Here is a 16082-nt window from a genome sequence, read left to right as displayed (position 1 = left end):
ATCCTCACAAGGGTTGCAGGACATGCCGGGCCGCCCATACCGAATCATATACTGTATGTACCAAATATGGACTATAGTTCCCAGAATCAAGATGTCAGACATCACCACGGTTGTTTGAGAAAAACCAGCGTCCTGTGGGACTTCCAGATCCAGGCTGACAAACAAGTGATAGCCAACCAACATCAGAAGGCAGGGGTCATGATAAATGTAGCAAACCCGAGTGACAGCAATATCTGTAAAATGGAGCACAAAAAGCTGGAGAAATACAAAGGACCAAAGGAAGAACTCGAGGAAATGTGGATGATGAGGGCAACAGTGGCGTCAGTAGTTATCTGAGCACTGGGGGCAGTTACCCCCAAGCTTCATGGATGGCTTTAGTGGAAACCAGCAACAGCAATCTGAAGGAATCTCCCTGTATACGAAGACAATACTGGGAACAGTTAAGATCCTGCCTAGAACCCTCAAGCTACGATTCCTCTGGACCCAAGCTTGAAAGACATGCTGGCTGGGCAGACAGCCTGAGTTTGAGCTCCGACAGTGTCCCAAGATCCAGTCACGGATGTTTCACCTTGTATAACACATGGATGGGTTGCATCAGAAAGGCTATCAGTCATAAAAACGGATGCTACAGTGGTCATGTGAGTGATTCGTTGTGGGCATCCCTGATAGTGCAAGACTAAAAGTGACAACATTTTTACTCACAAGACTGGTTATCAGTGTCACGTTTCGCATGATGGTCGTGTGGAGGACCCCAAAAAGCAGGGAAAAAGGGAGGAGTGACCACGATGTATTTAACAAAAATGAAAACAGGAGTACACTGGAGAAACTAACTGAAAAACTCAAAGTCCTGAAAACCACGAGAAAACACAGTAACAAAGAAACAAAAAAATATTACAAAAACAAAACATGACGCATGCACAGAAGGCGACCACAGCACTTGCGCCACCGGGGACAGGAAAGGACGGCGACCGGAAAGCTTGGCTTGCCAGGGACAGGAACGGAGGGCGACCGCAAAGCTTGTCTCGCCGGGGACAGGAACAGAGGGCGACCGCAAAGCTTGCCTCGCCGGGGACAGGAACGGAGAGCGACCGCAAAGAGCTTGACTTGCCGGGGACAGGAACGGAAGGCGACCGCAACACTTGCCTCGCCGGGGACACGAACGTAAGGCGACCACAACACTTGCCTCGTCAGGAACAGGAATTGAGGGCGACCGCAACACTTGCCTCGTCAGGAACAGGAATTGAGGGCGACCGCAACACTTGCCTCGCCGGTAACAGGAACGCGTGGCAGTGGGACCAGGCCTCTGCTCCTGAGGGGTCCAGTCTGGTCAGATCATTCTGTCAAATTTTGCTTAATGGCAGTGTAGAGGACCCCAACCAGGGAGACAGGGAGGAGCAGGGTAAAGTGACCAGGATGTATTTAACAAAAATGCAAACAGAAGTACACTGGAGAAACTAACTCAAAAACTCAAAGTCCTGAAAACCACAAAAAAACAAAGTAACAAAGAAACAAAAAAACAATGACAAAAACAAAACATAACACGTGCACAGAGATCAGACACCGACTGGTCGGGCAGAAAGTTCTTTTAACCAAACACTAACTTATGACACAATGACAAACAGGTGTCCCACTGCAGGAGGAGCCCTACAGTGCCACCTGTTGGTCACAAACAGAACCACCCTAACAATCAGGGTTTGGAAGAGATAAGGTTGTAATTTCAAATGTAGAGGATCAGCTCAACGAGCATCTCAGGCAGGGGTAGGGAACTCCGGTTCCTTGAGAGCCATATCCTGCTTGTTTTTGTCATGATTCGGTTTAGGGACACAGCTGCACACCTGTTGGTCATAGGTAATTAGGGCTTTAAAAGGACTCCCAGCCCGAACACTCAGTGTCGGGTCATTGTTTGCTCTTGCTACTGTCATGTTTGTTTGTTTGTTGTTCCTTTGCTGCCGTCATGTTTGTTCTAGTAGTGTTTTGGTTATTGATAGTTTTTGTTTAAGTCATGGTTTTTGGTTGTTACTTTGGACTTTGTTTTGGATTTAGTTTTCTTTGTTTTAAATATAATTTGTCAAGTACACCCTGCTCCTCCCTCCTGCATGCTTTTTGGGGTCCACCACCACCACGCAATGTGATCCCGCCACACTCCAACACACCTGATTCACGATTGTTTCAGGCCTCTACAGGGATTGCTGAGGAGCTGATTGTTTGAATCAGGTGTGCTGAAATAGAGAGGGAATTAAAACAGGCAGATATGGATCACGAGGAACCGGAGTTCCCTAACCCTGATATAAGGCCGAGTACACACTAGGATTATTCCCATCGTAAAATAGTTTTTAAGTGCTTCAAAAGAGGAATGGAGGTGGGAGTGTTGTAAATCGGCGATGTCGGCAAGAAAAGACTTGCTTTGAAAAATATTTCCTGCTTTCTGGGGAACCCACTTTTATACAAAAATTTGTGGGAAGTATTTTGTTTTATTTAACATTTTTTGTTTATTGGTCAGGGTGTTTCTTTGATTGGCTACTTTCTTTTTTAATATCTAGGGGTGTTGGCCCGACCTTTGTCGGACCCTACTATCGGGACAAACCACTCTTAACACACCTCAGACCAAAGGACAACCTGAGAGTACAGTCTTATTAGTGATTAAAAAAAAGTCGGGTGTCTGACGTCCTTGGCCAGAAAGGGGCAAAGTTAATTTAATCTTTTCTTTGTTTCAAATTGATAACTGATAATTTCTTGTGGAACGTCTGCTCTGTCTGCCTCACTATGCTTTTGCTTCATTGACAATAATCATCATCCAGGGTGCTTAAAAAAAGGTGGAACGTGAGCTGTTTTTATCAATGAAGAAACTCACTCCCAAGAAAAAAGTCATCCTCCTGCTGAACGTTTGTGACCACTTCAATCACGTATGATGAAACTTTAGGCTGATTCCATATTTTATTGTTTTTGGCAGATGAAAACATTATCTGCGCAAGCAATGAAGGCTTTATGATGACAAATGATTATTTCTGCTTCTTCTAATTTACATGGGCTGTATTTATTTGAATCAGTCTCAAAAGAAATACAAGAAAGCCGTCTGTATAAGATAATTACTAATTGGCAGAGATAAAACTTGTTTTGCACTGGCACAAGTTTGGCGGTGTCTCATGTCATGGATGTATGAAAATGAGTAAGTAATGGAAAAACAATCCACTGAAGAGCTTTTGGAGTTTCATCAATCACATCTGCACATCCACATCAGTTAATGGTTTGCTCAGCGGTACCAGCAGGGGGTTCGCCGCATTGACTGTTTTTCTCCATCTTCCTTCTCACTGGCATATGGCATTTTCTAAGTAGGAGGTCTCTGCGATTTATTTCGTATAGTGTAATGGTTGATGTTAAAAATGACACCACCTGCGCTGTGCTTATCCGTTTGAAACATTTCTACTGCCAAAATAGTTCCAGAAACGCTTTACCACATGCGAGAATGATGTCAAAATGGAATAATAATGTTCCTCTTTACAGGGGACAGCATCCAGTACATGATGCCTAAAAAAAACAATTTCCATAATATGTGAGTCGTACTACTCTCGGTTAGACCTTGGGCAGAAAACCTGTGAGTGGAAGTTAGGAGTGAGACCCAGTTGCAGAAAAAAAAAAAAAACCTTGACAGTTTGAAGGAATGCTTCTGTCATTCCCAGTAGTACCTCCTCCTGCTACTCACACACACACACACGCACACGCACACGCACACGCACACGCACACGCACACGCAGAGCTATCCATAATAGATGCTAGCTGTAGGCAAACACTGCAGGGCTGGACTTTACAGCACAGCTGGATGTGCATGGAAGGGTGAGACGACATGGTAGAGCAGGTACCCCTGAGAATACTGCACACGTTTCTTCTCTCTCTTTCGCTCTGTCTCTCTCTCTCTCTCTCTCTCTCTCTCTCTGCTCATCGTCGCTTCTCCAGATACTCTCTTCCACCACACTATTTGTGCTGCGACTGCAAAAAGCAGCGTGCTACATGCCTCTTTTGCAGTTTGCGTGTGCAGGCGTGCCTGCATGCAAGTGAGCTTCATTTTTACCTTTTCTTCTGAGGAAAAGCTTTAGTAGTCAATTTGGTTTATGTGGAGAGAGAGAGAGAGAGAGAGAGAGAGAGAGAGAGAGAGAGAGAGAGAGAGAGAGAGAGAGAGAGAGAGAGAGAGAGAGAGAGAGAGAGAGAGAGAGAGAGAGAGAGAGAGAGAGAGAGAGAGAGAGAGAGAGAGAGAGAGAGAGAGAGAGAGAGAGAGAGAGAGAGAGAGAGAGAGAGAGAGAGAGAGAGAGAGAGAGAGAGAGAGAGAGAGAGAGAGAGAGAGAGAGAGAGAGAGAGAGAGAGAGAGAGAGAGAGAGAGAGAGAAGTTCTGTTGCTGCAGCTGTCAAATGTAAACCAGAAGTGTCATTTTGTTTGTTCACTAAGAAGGGGTGAGTGTGTACAACTGTATTCTGAGTTGGTTTTAGTAATGTATTGTATAATTTCATATCAATGCTCTGAGCTGTATGCATAATGAAAATAGCATTGGTTGCTGGTGTCATCCCTCTCGTCGACACCACTGATAAAGTGAACCTGTCTGAACTCCATAATAAGAGATTTGTGATTTTCTTTTGAGTTTCAATTCTAGTTGTATTCCACTGATTTGAAAGCAACCATTCACATATATAAAACAATGGTCCCCAACCACTGCTCGCAGGACACTTTGAACTGGGTCTGCGATGGGTCACACAGATGAAAGATTTTAAAAAGCGTACAGTACTTTCAATTTATTTATTATCCGAGGCTGAAAAAGACTTTATTTTGAAAAGTGACCCCATTCTTTCCGTTACATATTTTGAAAAGTGACCCCATTCTTTCTGTTACATATGTCTATGATGGACTATTGAAGCATGTCAAGATGCTAGCTGTCTCGGTCGCTTGGACAAATGTCTGGCTGCTGAAGTCGGGGAATTTTGCATTGATTTCCCTGCCGCTCACCCCCACTCCGTTCAGCAAGCCGTAGGTGCATGATGCACCACAGGCGCGCCCGGCATCATGCCACACGACTACCCCTGCCCCAGCCATTTTTTTTTACCTCCAAGGTAGTGCCCCGCAACGTCCTAGTCATCACGGACAGAGATCAAGGCTTTGAAATGGTTTGCTTGAAAGGTTTTTACTTGAGGCATCATATCATCCTGTGTCAGGTGTATTCTTTCAGTCTTTTTGGTGACCTGGTTTTTGGTGCATCCCAAATCAAAACATTGCCATTTTTCAAGTATTTCTGGATGTAACTATAAGTATATAAATGCAGGTTAAGTGGGATCTCCTGTGATATGTGTGAACAAATGTTATTTAGTGCACTTAACTGTTAACAGTGACCGCTCTGTCATCATTTTGGCAGAATTAATGATGATGGCAGCACAGGAGTCAACTGGTTAGCACCTTGGTCTCACATAGCAGAGGTTAAGGGTTTGATTCCGCCTCCGGCCTTCCTGTGTGGAGTTTGCATGTACTCTCCGTGCCTGCTCCGGTTTTCTTCGGGTATTCTGGTTTCCTCCCACATTCAAAAAAATTGTATGGCAGGTTAATGGAACACATTGTTCCTAAATATGATTTTGAGCATGGATGGTTGTTCGTCTACATGTGCCCTGCGATTAACTGGCAACCAATTCAGGGTGTACACCTACTGCCCGAAGACAGCTGGAATAGGCTCCAGCACGCCCACCACCTTTAATAATAATAATAATAATAATAATAATACATTTCATTTAAAAGTGCCTTTAATGCCACCCAAGGACACTGTACAGACAATACAATGTGAAAATAAATAAACTAAATATTGTACAAAAACAGGACATAAAATCACAAAACAGAGGAAATGGAAGAGTTATGTATTGTAGGCAGTCCTGAACAAGTGTGTTTTTAGATGGGATCTTGAAAGTGGAGAGAGGTGTACAGTTTTGGAGGGGTAGAGTGTTCCAGAGCTTTGGAGCAGCGTGACTGAAGGCTCTGGCTCCCATGGTGCTGAGGCGGGCAGGGGGCACTGACAGGCGGAGGGAGGACGAGGATCTGAGGGAGTGAGTAGGGGTATGCACCTGAAGTACTGTAGGTCGGACAGGTAGGGAGGGGCCAGATTGTGGATGGCCATATATGTATATAGGAGCAGTTTGTAGTTGATGCGGTAATGGACAGGAAACCAGTGGAGTTGCTCAAGGATGGGGGTGATGTGCTGCTGGGAGGGTGTTTTTGTCATGATGCGAGCAGAGGCGTTTTGAACCAGCTAGATTTTATGGAGAATTTTTTTAGGTCGGCCGAAGAGGAGAGTGTTGCAGTAATCTAAGCGGGATGTGACAAGACTGTGGACAAGAATAGCAGTGGTGCGGGGGGTGAGGGAAGGGCGAAGTCTGTTTATATTGTGGAGGTTGAAATAAGCAGTGCGGGTGACGGTGTTGATATGGAAGGTGAGCATGCTGTCAAGGATGACACCCAGACTCTTAACCTGAGGGGAGGGGAACAATGAGGAACTGTCAATGTTGAGGGAGAAACTGTTTACTTTAGGTAGAGTGGAATTGGTGCCAAGAAGGAGGATTTCAGTTTTATTAGAATTGAATTTAAGAAAGTTTGTTGTGAACCATGTTTTGAGTTCGGAGGGGCAAGAGGTGAGGGAGGGGGGGTGGAAATATGGAGTTTGGTTTGCAGGAAAGGTAGAGCTGGGTGTCATCAGCAAAGCAGTGAAAGTGGATATTCAATGTGTGGAAAATATGACCAAGGGGCAGGAGGTTGATGATAAAGAGAAGGGGCCCTAGGACAGATCCCTGGCGTACACCTGTGGTGACGGGGGAGGGCGATGAAGTGAAGGATTTGAGCTGGACAAACTGAGTGTGGATGGTGAGGTAGGAGTGGAACCAACTGAGGGGAGTGTGGGAGAGACCAATGGAGGAGAGTCTATTGAGGAAAGGGTGAGAGATGGTGTCAAAGGCGGCACTCAGGTCTAAGAGGATGAGAATTGAGACTAAACCAGAATCAGCTGCTATAAAGGAGATCATTTACAATTTGGATTAGGGTGGTCTCTGTGCTGTGGCGGGGGTGGATACCAGATTGAAAAGGTTCATAGAGGGAGTGGAGGGATAGGTGGGAGTGGAGTTGAGCAGCAACAGTTTTTTCAAGGATTTTAGAGATAAATGGAAGGTTGGAGATGGGGCGGAGGTTATCGAAGTTATTGGGGTCTGAACCATGTTTTTTGGTATGGGGGCAACAGCAGCGGTTTTGAAAAGTGATGGGACAATTCCAGAAAAAAGTGAGGAGTGAATAATGGCAGATATGAGGGGAAGCAGGGAAGGGAGACAGGATTTGACAAGGGATGAAGGGAGGGGATCAAGTTGGCATGTGATATGCTTGGATTTGAGAATGAGGTTGGATATTTCAGCAGTCGTGGGTGCAACAAAACTGGAAAAGGGATGACAAGGAGAAGGAGGTTTAGGTGAGGAGGGAACTCGTAGGTTTTGATCGAGGTGATAATGAATCTTGAGGATTTTGTCATTGAAGTACTGCATTATGGAGTTGCAGGTTGCTGTGGAGTACAGATGGGGGGGGGGGGGGAGAGAATTTGGTGGCTGGAGGATTTTGTTCATGACAGAGAAGAGAATTCTTGAGTTTCCTTCATTGGAGAGGATGAGGCCAGATTAGTAGTTGGATGTGGTTTGTGCAATTAAGTCCTTATATTGAGTGATATGGGTGGTGTACATGTCCTTATGGATGGTGAGACCGGTTTTCTTGTCGAGACGCTCAAGTTGGTGTTTTTTTTTTTTATTTCATGGACCTCAGAGCAGGTATAAACCAGGAGGCAGCTGTGGAGAATTAAGCAGTCCTGGTTTTCAGGGGGGCGAGAGAAGAAAAGAAGAAAAGAAGGAAATCTGAATTTAAAAAAGCTCGGAGTAAGAAGCGGCGAAATACACGCCTGCATCCTCTCACCCCGGAAGTGTACACCTCCTACTGCCCGAAGACAGCTGGAATAGGCTCCAGCAGGCCCGCCATCCTTTTGAGGATAAGCTGATTAGAAAATGGATGGATGGATAATGATGATGGTCAGCCAAAGTCTTTGTGGCTCTCAGTGAGAAGGTTCTTCGGAAAACTATCCCACGGATGGAGAATAAATGAATTATGATTTTAAGAATAACACTACAGTAAAAATTTAAAAATGGAAATTGTATCAACCCAAGTAAGCCATGGATAACGAAAGACAGAAAATGCATGTAAAAAAATAATAATTTATATAAATTGTTGATAAAATTGAGAACTAAAGAGGCAGAAAAAATATAAGACCTATAAAAATAAAAGAGAGACCATTTCCATTTACTATTGGAGCAGAATAAAAGCAACACACAAGAAATATGGAAAATACGTAATCAAGTAATCAGAAACAGTCCTAAATAAGTGGATTATCCAGAGTATTTCATCAAAGGCAAAAATACTATTATCGAAAAAACTGCAGAAATAGCGATTGAATTTAATGCGTACTTTGTCAATATCGCCAGTAACCCAGCAAAACAAATTCCTGATCAAAATTGTTTGAAATAGATACGTGGAAAAAAAACTCTTCCACGATGTTCCTTATTGCTGTAAAACAAGAAGTATCAAATATTGTAAGAACTTTTAAAACAAAAAAGTCAACTGATTGCTTTCATATTGATATGACAATAATGAAACAGATTATAGAATTTGCCGCGTGACCTTTCACGTACATATGTAACCTGTCATTCAAAGCTGGTATCTTTCCATCAAAAATGAAAATTGCTGAAGTTATTCCAATTTATAAAAGTGGAGAAAGACATTTGTTTACAAATTTTAGACCAAAATCACTACAACCACAATTCTCAAAAATATTCTCCAGCAGACTTCATAGCTTTCTACAAAAACATGCGCTGTTAAGTGAAAATCAATATGGCTTCAGGGAAAAACGGACCACCTCAATGGCAGTTATGGAGTTTGTGGAAGCAATAGCCACTAATAGAGAAAACAAAGAATTTACTGATGGGATTTTCCTAGATCTTTGACACAATAGATCACAGTATGTTATAGAATAAATTAGAGATTTATTTATTTCATTAGATATGGCATTAGAGGTGTAGGTTATAAATAAAAAAAAGTTATTTAGATAACAGATATCAGTACGCGCAGCTCAACAATAAAAAATCCAAAACAAGAATAAACATCAAGCAAAGAAGTGTATCTGTCAAAGGTGTTAATCTGTGGAATAATTTCGAAACGGACCTGAAAATGAGTAAATCGCTTGCGGAGTTAAAAAAAAAATTCAAAAAAATAGTACAAACAACCGACATCAATCAGAGTTAAGGTGATAAATTCTAAACGTTAATCTATATATATATTGCGCGTCGTCCCGCACGCGGTCTGTCCTTCCGTCTGTCCCTTTTCAAAACGTACCTACTTCACCGCGCCGCTGCGCGCCGCCACTGCGCGCCGCCACTGCGCGCCGCCACTGCGCGCCGCCACTGCGCGCCGCCACTGCGCCGCTCAGGCAGTGGCTCACTACGATCGCGCGGGCATCTTAGCGAAAAAATGTTGTCTACCCACAAGCATTGCAATGAAATTGAGCTAAACATCTCTTTATTTTCGTGATAAGCAATGAAGATGAACAAAAAGTTGAACCAAGCAACAACACTTTTGTGGGCCGAAGGCCCACCTTACCAGCCTTCCGCAGGAACTAGCTGATGAGCCGCCCGGAGGGCGGCGAACCACCACCTTACCAGCCTTCCGCAGGAACTAGCTGATGAGCCGCCCGGAGGGCGGCGAACCAACTAGTTAACTATAATAATAAATCAGAATTAAGTTGATAAATAGAGAAAGGTACTGCAATATCCATGATGAATACAAGAGAAAATTGACACAAGAGTGCCAGGCTGTGTATGTATAAAATCCCGATACAAACCAAAAGTTGTAAAAATATCACGGTTGAGGGTAAAAGCATGGGCCCTGATGGAGACTTTTTCCTTCTTTCTTTTCTGATTCATATATAAATAAAAAATGATCTATTTATATATGAATACATAACATGGGGTAGGACTCGATAAGTTTTTTACTTCTTCCTTCTCCTTTGAACATAATAATTGTGTTGGATGATGACTGTTTTCTCTTTCCTTTTTACTATTTAACTTACCCTACTTTCTGTCAATTTATTACTGTATATGTTTTTTATGTTCAACAAACAAACAAACAAACAAACTTGTGAGAGCAAACATGAGAGCATAAATGTATGACACTTGTTTCTAAAGGTAGTACTTGCTTTGTCTTGTATCATGCTCACGTGTGCTTAAATATGTGTGCAGGCGTGCGCCTGTGCGTGTATGGACGTGTGGATTGGTGGGTCGTTTTTGTGTGCAGTGTTCTGCCACCTGAATCATATTTCAGTGCTCTAAATGTGGTTCTTATTACACAGCAGAGAATTTAGCCAAGACCCACCATCTGTATCACTCTTTTTCTCTCTCATTCTCTTCCTGCAAAATACAGTCATGAATGTCCCCCGAGCACACATACATAGCCTTTGTGTGGTGGGAGGTCTTATTCTTTCCTTAAAATGTCTAAAATGTGCTCATTCACTGAGCAGTCAGGGCAGATCTGTGTTTAATATATCCGTGCTGTCCGGAATTTTAAATGTGATTCTAGGACCACTTTTCATTGTTGTTATAACACGCAAACCCCCTCCCCCAAAAAAACACTCCGAAAAAAAACATTAAAACATTAATTCTTCAAAAGCTCACTGACATTCATTCACAAAATAATTCTACTCTCGTGGTATTTGACGAATTCACACAAAGGTCATGCATGAGAACAGTGCAAGCAAAGACAGGAAGCCCACCCTAAATTATGTGGACACCCACACACACACACACACACGCACACACACACACATATATACTGTATGCTCTCATGTTGTTGTGGCTGGAGAGGCTGCAAACTAGATGAGTGGTTGCAACAGACCCCGGGAACAACACATTTCTGGACTGAGATGTCTGATGTTGTGTGTGTGTGCGTGTGTGTGTGTGTGTGTGTGTGTATATATATATATATATATATATATATATATATATATATTCATTCATTCATCTTCCGAGCCGCTTGATCCTCACTAGGGTCGCGGGGGGTGCTGGAGCCTACCCCAGCTGTCTTCGGGCAGTAGGCGGGGGACACCCTGAATCGGTTGCCAGCCAATCGCAGGGCACACAGAAACGAACAACCATTCGCACTCACACTCACACCTAGGGACAATTTAGAGTGTTCAATCAGCCTGCCATGCATATTTTTGGAATGTGGGAGGAAACCGGAGCACCCGGAGAAAACCCACGCAGGCCCGGGGAGAACATGCAAACTCCACACAGGGAGGCCGGAGCTGGAATCGAACCCGGTACCTCTGCACTGCGAAGCCGACGTGCTTATATATATATATTTACACATACACACACACACACACACACACACACACACACCCTATCCCTATTGCGTCTGGATAGCTCAGTTGGTAAGGCATCGGGTTTGGCATACGGGAGATGGTGGTTCGATAACACCATCCAGTGTGGGCAAGATCCTTCACGCGAAAGCCTACCTCATACAATGATGAGAGACAATAAAACGAATGACATGCCGGCTCAGACGTCACCCGGCCAAACGAGGTCTGCGTCCGGTGCTGGGGAACCAGAGCACCTTGATGAAGAATGAGCTACAGGAACAAAGTGGAGAAGGACGAGATGACATGGCTCTGTTGGAATGCTACTACTCAAGCAACCCTAGTCAGAGGAGTTACATGCAGAGAATGTGGGCTAAATGGTTACTTCGAAACCCACAGTTTCACACGGTTGACCACGAAACAACGAGTAACTCAGTGTTCCAACATCCACAAATGGTAACTGCTGTCACAACTTGAGATTGATGAGGTACAACGCAGGTTCATGTTGAAGGGCCCAGGCTGCCAGATCAAAGGAGGAAATCATACCAGAGATTGGGAGGCAAGCCCCAATGAATGATCATACCCGAAGCACTCGAAACTTCCAAACAAAGGCTCCAAGCCGCCTAAAGCTGGACACGAAAGAGAATGAGGCCAGACGAATAAACAGGGTGTTCATAACACAACCTGCGAAAGTGGCAGTGGCAGGGTCCCAACAACAGAGCTGACCCACCAAGACTGGAAACTGAAAGGTACTGCAAAAGCATATGGGAGAAGGAGGTTGCACATAACAGCAGTGCCCAATGGCTGGTGACCCTGAGAGAGGAGCACAGGAACCTCCCTGAACAGAACCCAGTTCCCATAACAGTGGCAGACATACAGGAAAGAATCTCAGATATGAAGAACTGGACGGCAAAGAAACTCACAGCACTCCATGAGCGCATAGCAGCACAAATGAACCAGCTGCTGAGGGATCGGACTCACCCAGGATGGCTAACTGAAGGGCGAACGATCCTGATCATGAAGGATCCCTCAAAGGGTGCAATCCCATCCAACTAATGGCCAATAATCTGCCTCATACAACCAGGATCTACAACAGCGACATCGGGATGTCATTCGGGATGTCATTCGGGCTTGAGAAATGTAGTCGGATGGTGACTAAGAGAGTCCGCAATGAAGGGGTCTCACTCCCTGAAGGAACAATAGCAGACCCGAGCTGATTGAGGGACGGACACTACCCGAGGGTTGAGAAGAGGATTGTTTTTTTTATATACAGTATAATTTTATTTTATTTTTTTAATTGCTGGATGTTTTGGCAATGTTTCATCTTGTACAGAAAATTTCCAGAGGAATGAAGCCATGGGCATTGGGCTTAGGTGTTGCCGCACACTTTTCATATCTTCTCAGAGATTTCTTTCCACAGCACATTGAGACTCGATGATGTCAAGGCATAATGGTAAAGCACTGTACAATAACACCTGCTCTGCATTCATTTGACAAAGGAAATTTTTCGTAGTATTTGAGATTAGGGTTTTGTGATGTCTTGGTAGGGGTGGCAGCTCACAGCGGAAACAATGCCACATTTCCATCAAGGGGGAAAGATCTGTTGGATTAACCAAAACAGCCAACCCTGATCTGGTTTATATTTCTTGGCAGGAGTTTAGGTAGAATAATGATGATGATGATGAGGTATCTTTATCATTAGCCTGAAGTGAAGAAAGAAATGCAAAGGAACACTCAACCACACATGCCGATTTTTAAGATCCCAACCGATTTTTTTTCATGTGACAGATCCTGCCAATGTCTAGAGGTAAAACAGCATGTGTGTTTTTGCACGCATGTTCCTATTTTGTGTGTGTGTGTAGTCAAAATTACCAACTACTACTTTTCATTTTGGCCTGTCCCAATAGGGCTTGCCACAGTGTGTCATTCTTTTTCCATTGAAGTCTATCATCTGCATCACCTCTAACACCAAATGCCCTCATGTCTTCCCTCTCACAACATGCATAAAACCTCTCTGAGGTCCTCCTCTTGCTCTCTTTCCTGGCAGTTCCGCCATGATTATCCAACCTCATACTCAAATCCAAGCCCACCACTTACCAGCTCAATCCCCTCCCTTCATCCCTTGTTAAATCCTGCCTTCCTTCCCTGCTTCCTCTCATATCTGCTATTATCCACTCCTCACTCTCTTCTGGTATTGTCCCATCACTATTCAAAACCGCTGCTATCACCCACGCACTGAAAAAACATGGCTCTGACCCCAACAACTTCGATAACCTCCGCCCCATCTCCAACCTTCCATTTATCTCGAAAATCCTAGAAAATACAGTTGCTGCTCAACTCCACTCATTCCCTTCACTCTATGAACCCTTTCAGTCCGGTTTCCGCCCCCGCCACAGCACAGAGACTGCCCTAATCCGTATTGAAAATGATCTCCTTATAGCATCTGATTACGGTTTAGTCTCAATCCTCATCCTCTTGGACTTGAGCGCCACCTTTGACACAATCTCTCACCCTATCCTCCTCAATAGACACTCCTAAATTGGTCTCCCCCACACTCCCCTCAGTTGGTTTCACTCCTACCTCACTGGCCGTACTCAGTTTGTCCAGCTCAAATCATTCACCTCAAAGCCCTCCCCAGTCACCACAGGTGTACCCCAGGGATCTGTCCTCGGTCCCCTTCTCTTCATCATCTACCTCCTGCCTCTTGGCCATATCCTCTGCAAATTCAATATCCACTTTCACTGCTTTGCTGATGACACCCAGCTCTACCTCTCCTGCAAACCAAACTCCATACTCCCACCCCAGTCCCTCGCCTCTTGCCTCTCTGAACTCAAAACATGGTTCACAACAAACATTCTTAAATTAAATGCTAATAAAACTGAAGTCCTCCTTCTTGGCACCAAATCCACTTTATCTAAAATAAACAGTTTTTCCTTCAACATTGACAGCTCCTTAGTGTCCTCCTCCTCCCCCCAGGTCAAGAGTCTGGGTGTCATCCTGGATAGCATGCTCACCTTCCACTCACATATCAACACCATCACCTGCACTGCTTATTTCCACCTCCGCAATATTACCAGACTTCGCCCTTCCCTCACCCCCCGCAACACTGCTATTCTTGTCCACAGTCTTGTCACATGCCGCCTTGCAACACTCTCCTCTTTGTCCTACCTCAAAAGTCCCTCCATAAAATCCAGCTGGTTCAAAACACCTCTGCTCGCATCATCACAAAAACATCTTCCGAGCAGCACATCACCCCCGTCCTTGAGCAACTCCACTGGCTCCCTGTCCATTATCGCATCAACTACAAACTGCTCCTATATACATATATGGCCATCCACAATCTGGCCACTCCCTACCTGTCCGACTACTCCAGGTGCATATCCCCTCTCGCTCCCTGAGATCCTCGTCCTCCCTCCGCCTGTCAGTGCCCCCTGCACGCCTTAGCACCATGGGAGCCAGAGCCTTCAGTCACGCTGCTCCAAAACTTTGGAACAGCACACCTCTTTCCACTTTCAAGTCCCGTCTAAAAACACACCTGTTCAGGATTGCCTACAACACATAGCTCTTCCATTTCCCATGTTTTTATGATTTTATGTCCTGTTTTTATATAATATCTTGCTTACTAATTTTTACATTGTATTGTCTTATTGTCTGTACAGTGGCATGAAGGGAGCTTTTAAATAGAATGCATTATTATTATTATTATTATTATTATCGCCATTCAACCAATATACCGGTACTAATATTTCTCCTCAGTACGTGCCCAAACCAACTAAGTCGGTTTGCGCTCACTTTTTCCCAAAACATCTCACCTTGGCTGTCCCTCCCAATCCCGACCCCCAAAGAAAACCTGAGGAGCTTCATTTCTGCCACCCTGAGCTCTTTCTTCAGTGTCCCTCATCTGTAATCTGTATACCATGGCCAGTCTCAACACTGTTTTAGAAACTTTACCCTTCCTCCGAACAGAGACTCCTCTACCAAATAACATCCCAAACAATGGTCCATTCCAGCTTGGATCCATTTCCCCACTGCAATTTTGTCAGATGTCAAGCATATTTCTATACATTTCTCTTAGATTATTTTCCCCTCTTCCATTTTCAACAAAGGGAAATGTGTGAAGCATTTGATCAACCAATGATCAACTAGTGCTCTGAAATGCTCACAGCAAGTGAAGATGATTCTTGTTATGTGGATGAGCTTTTGTGGCCTCAAAGTAATCAGATTGTACTGTAATTTTTAGGGTTTACAAGTGCAATTTTCCTTGAGATTGTCCCATGTTTACATTTGCAGTTTTTTGGTAAAAATATTACAACCAGTAAAATGCTATCGTATGGCGGAATTGTCACTCCCCCCAAATCATCACGGAAACTTCAACAATTAGCAATGAATCATCAAAGATGTTTTCAGCACAAAATATCGATCACTATTTTAAAAAAGATAATACCCACAGATGTGTTATAGATTCCGTGAGTCCGTGAGTCGTCACCTTACCGTGGTGGAGGGGTTTGTGTGTCCCAATGATCCTAGGAGCTAAGTTGTCTGGGGCTTTTATGCCCCTGGCAGGGTCACCCATGGCAAACAGGTTCTAGGTGAGGGGCCAGACAAAGCACGGCTCAAAGACCCCTGATGAAGA

The 16082-nt window shown here is 44.2% G+C and overlaps 1 protein-coding gene across 11 annotated transcripts in view; it reads left to right on the top strand.

Moving 5' to 3' along the window:
* The window catches only part of rbfox1 (RNA binding fox-1 homolog 1), a 256048-nt gene that overhangs the window by 118494 nt on the left and 121472 nt on the right, over positions 1–16082 (top strand). The window contains exon 1 of one of the 11 annotated variants that reach the window (XM_052049727.1): positions 3577–3853. The exons of the other annotated variants lie outside the window; for them this stretch is intronic. Within the exon in view, the coding sequence (XP_051905687.1) occupies positions 3842–3853 (12 nt within the window). The 5' untranslated portion in view covers positions 3577–3841. Of the gene's footprint in view, positions 1–3576; positions 3854–16082 lie in introns of those variants that run through there. 11 annotated transcript variants of the gene reach the window in all.

Source organism: Hippocampus zosterae, chromosome 17 (genome assembly GCF_025434085.1).
Source record: "Hippocampus zosterae strain Florida chromosome 17, ASM2543408v3, whole genome shotgun sequence".
Taxonomy (NCBI): domain Eukaryota; kingdom Metazoa; phylum Chordata; class Actinopteri; order Syngnathiformes; family Syngnathidae; genus Hippocampus; species Hippocampus zosterae.
The sequence above is the reverse complement of the archived record's forward strand: the minus strand, read 5'-3'. Positions and strand labels throughout refer to the sequence as shown.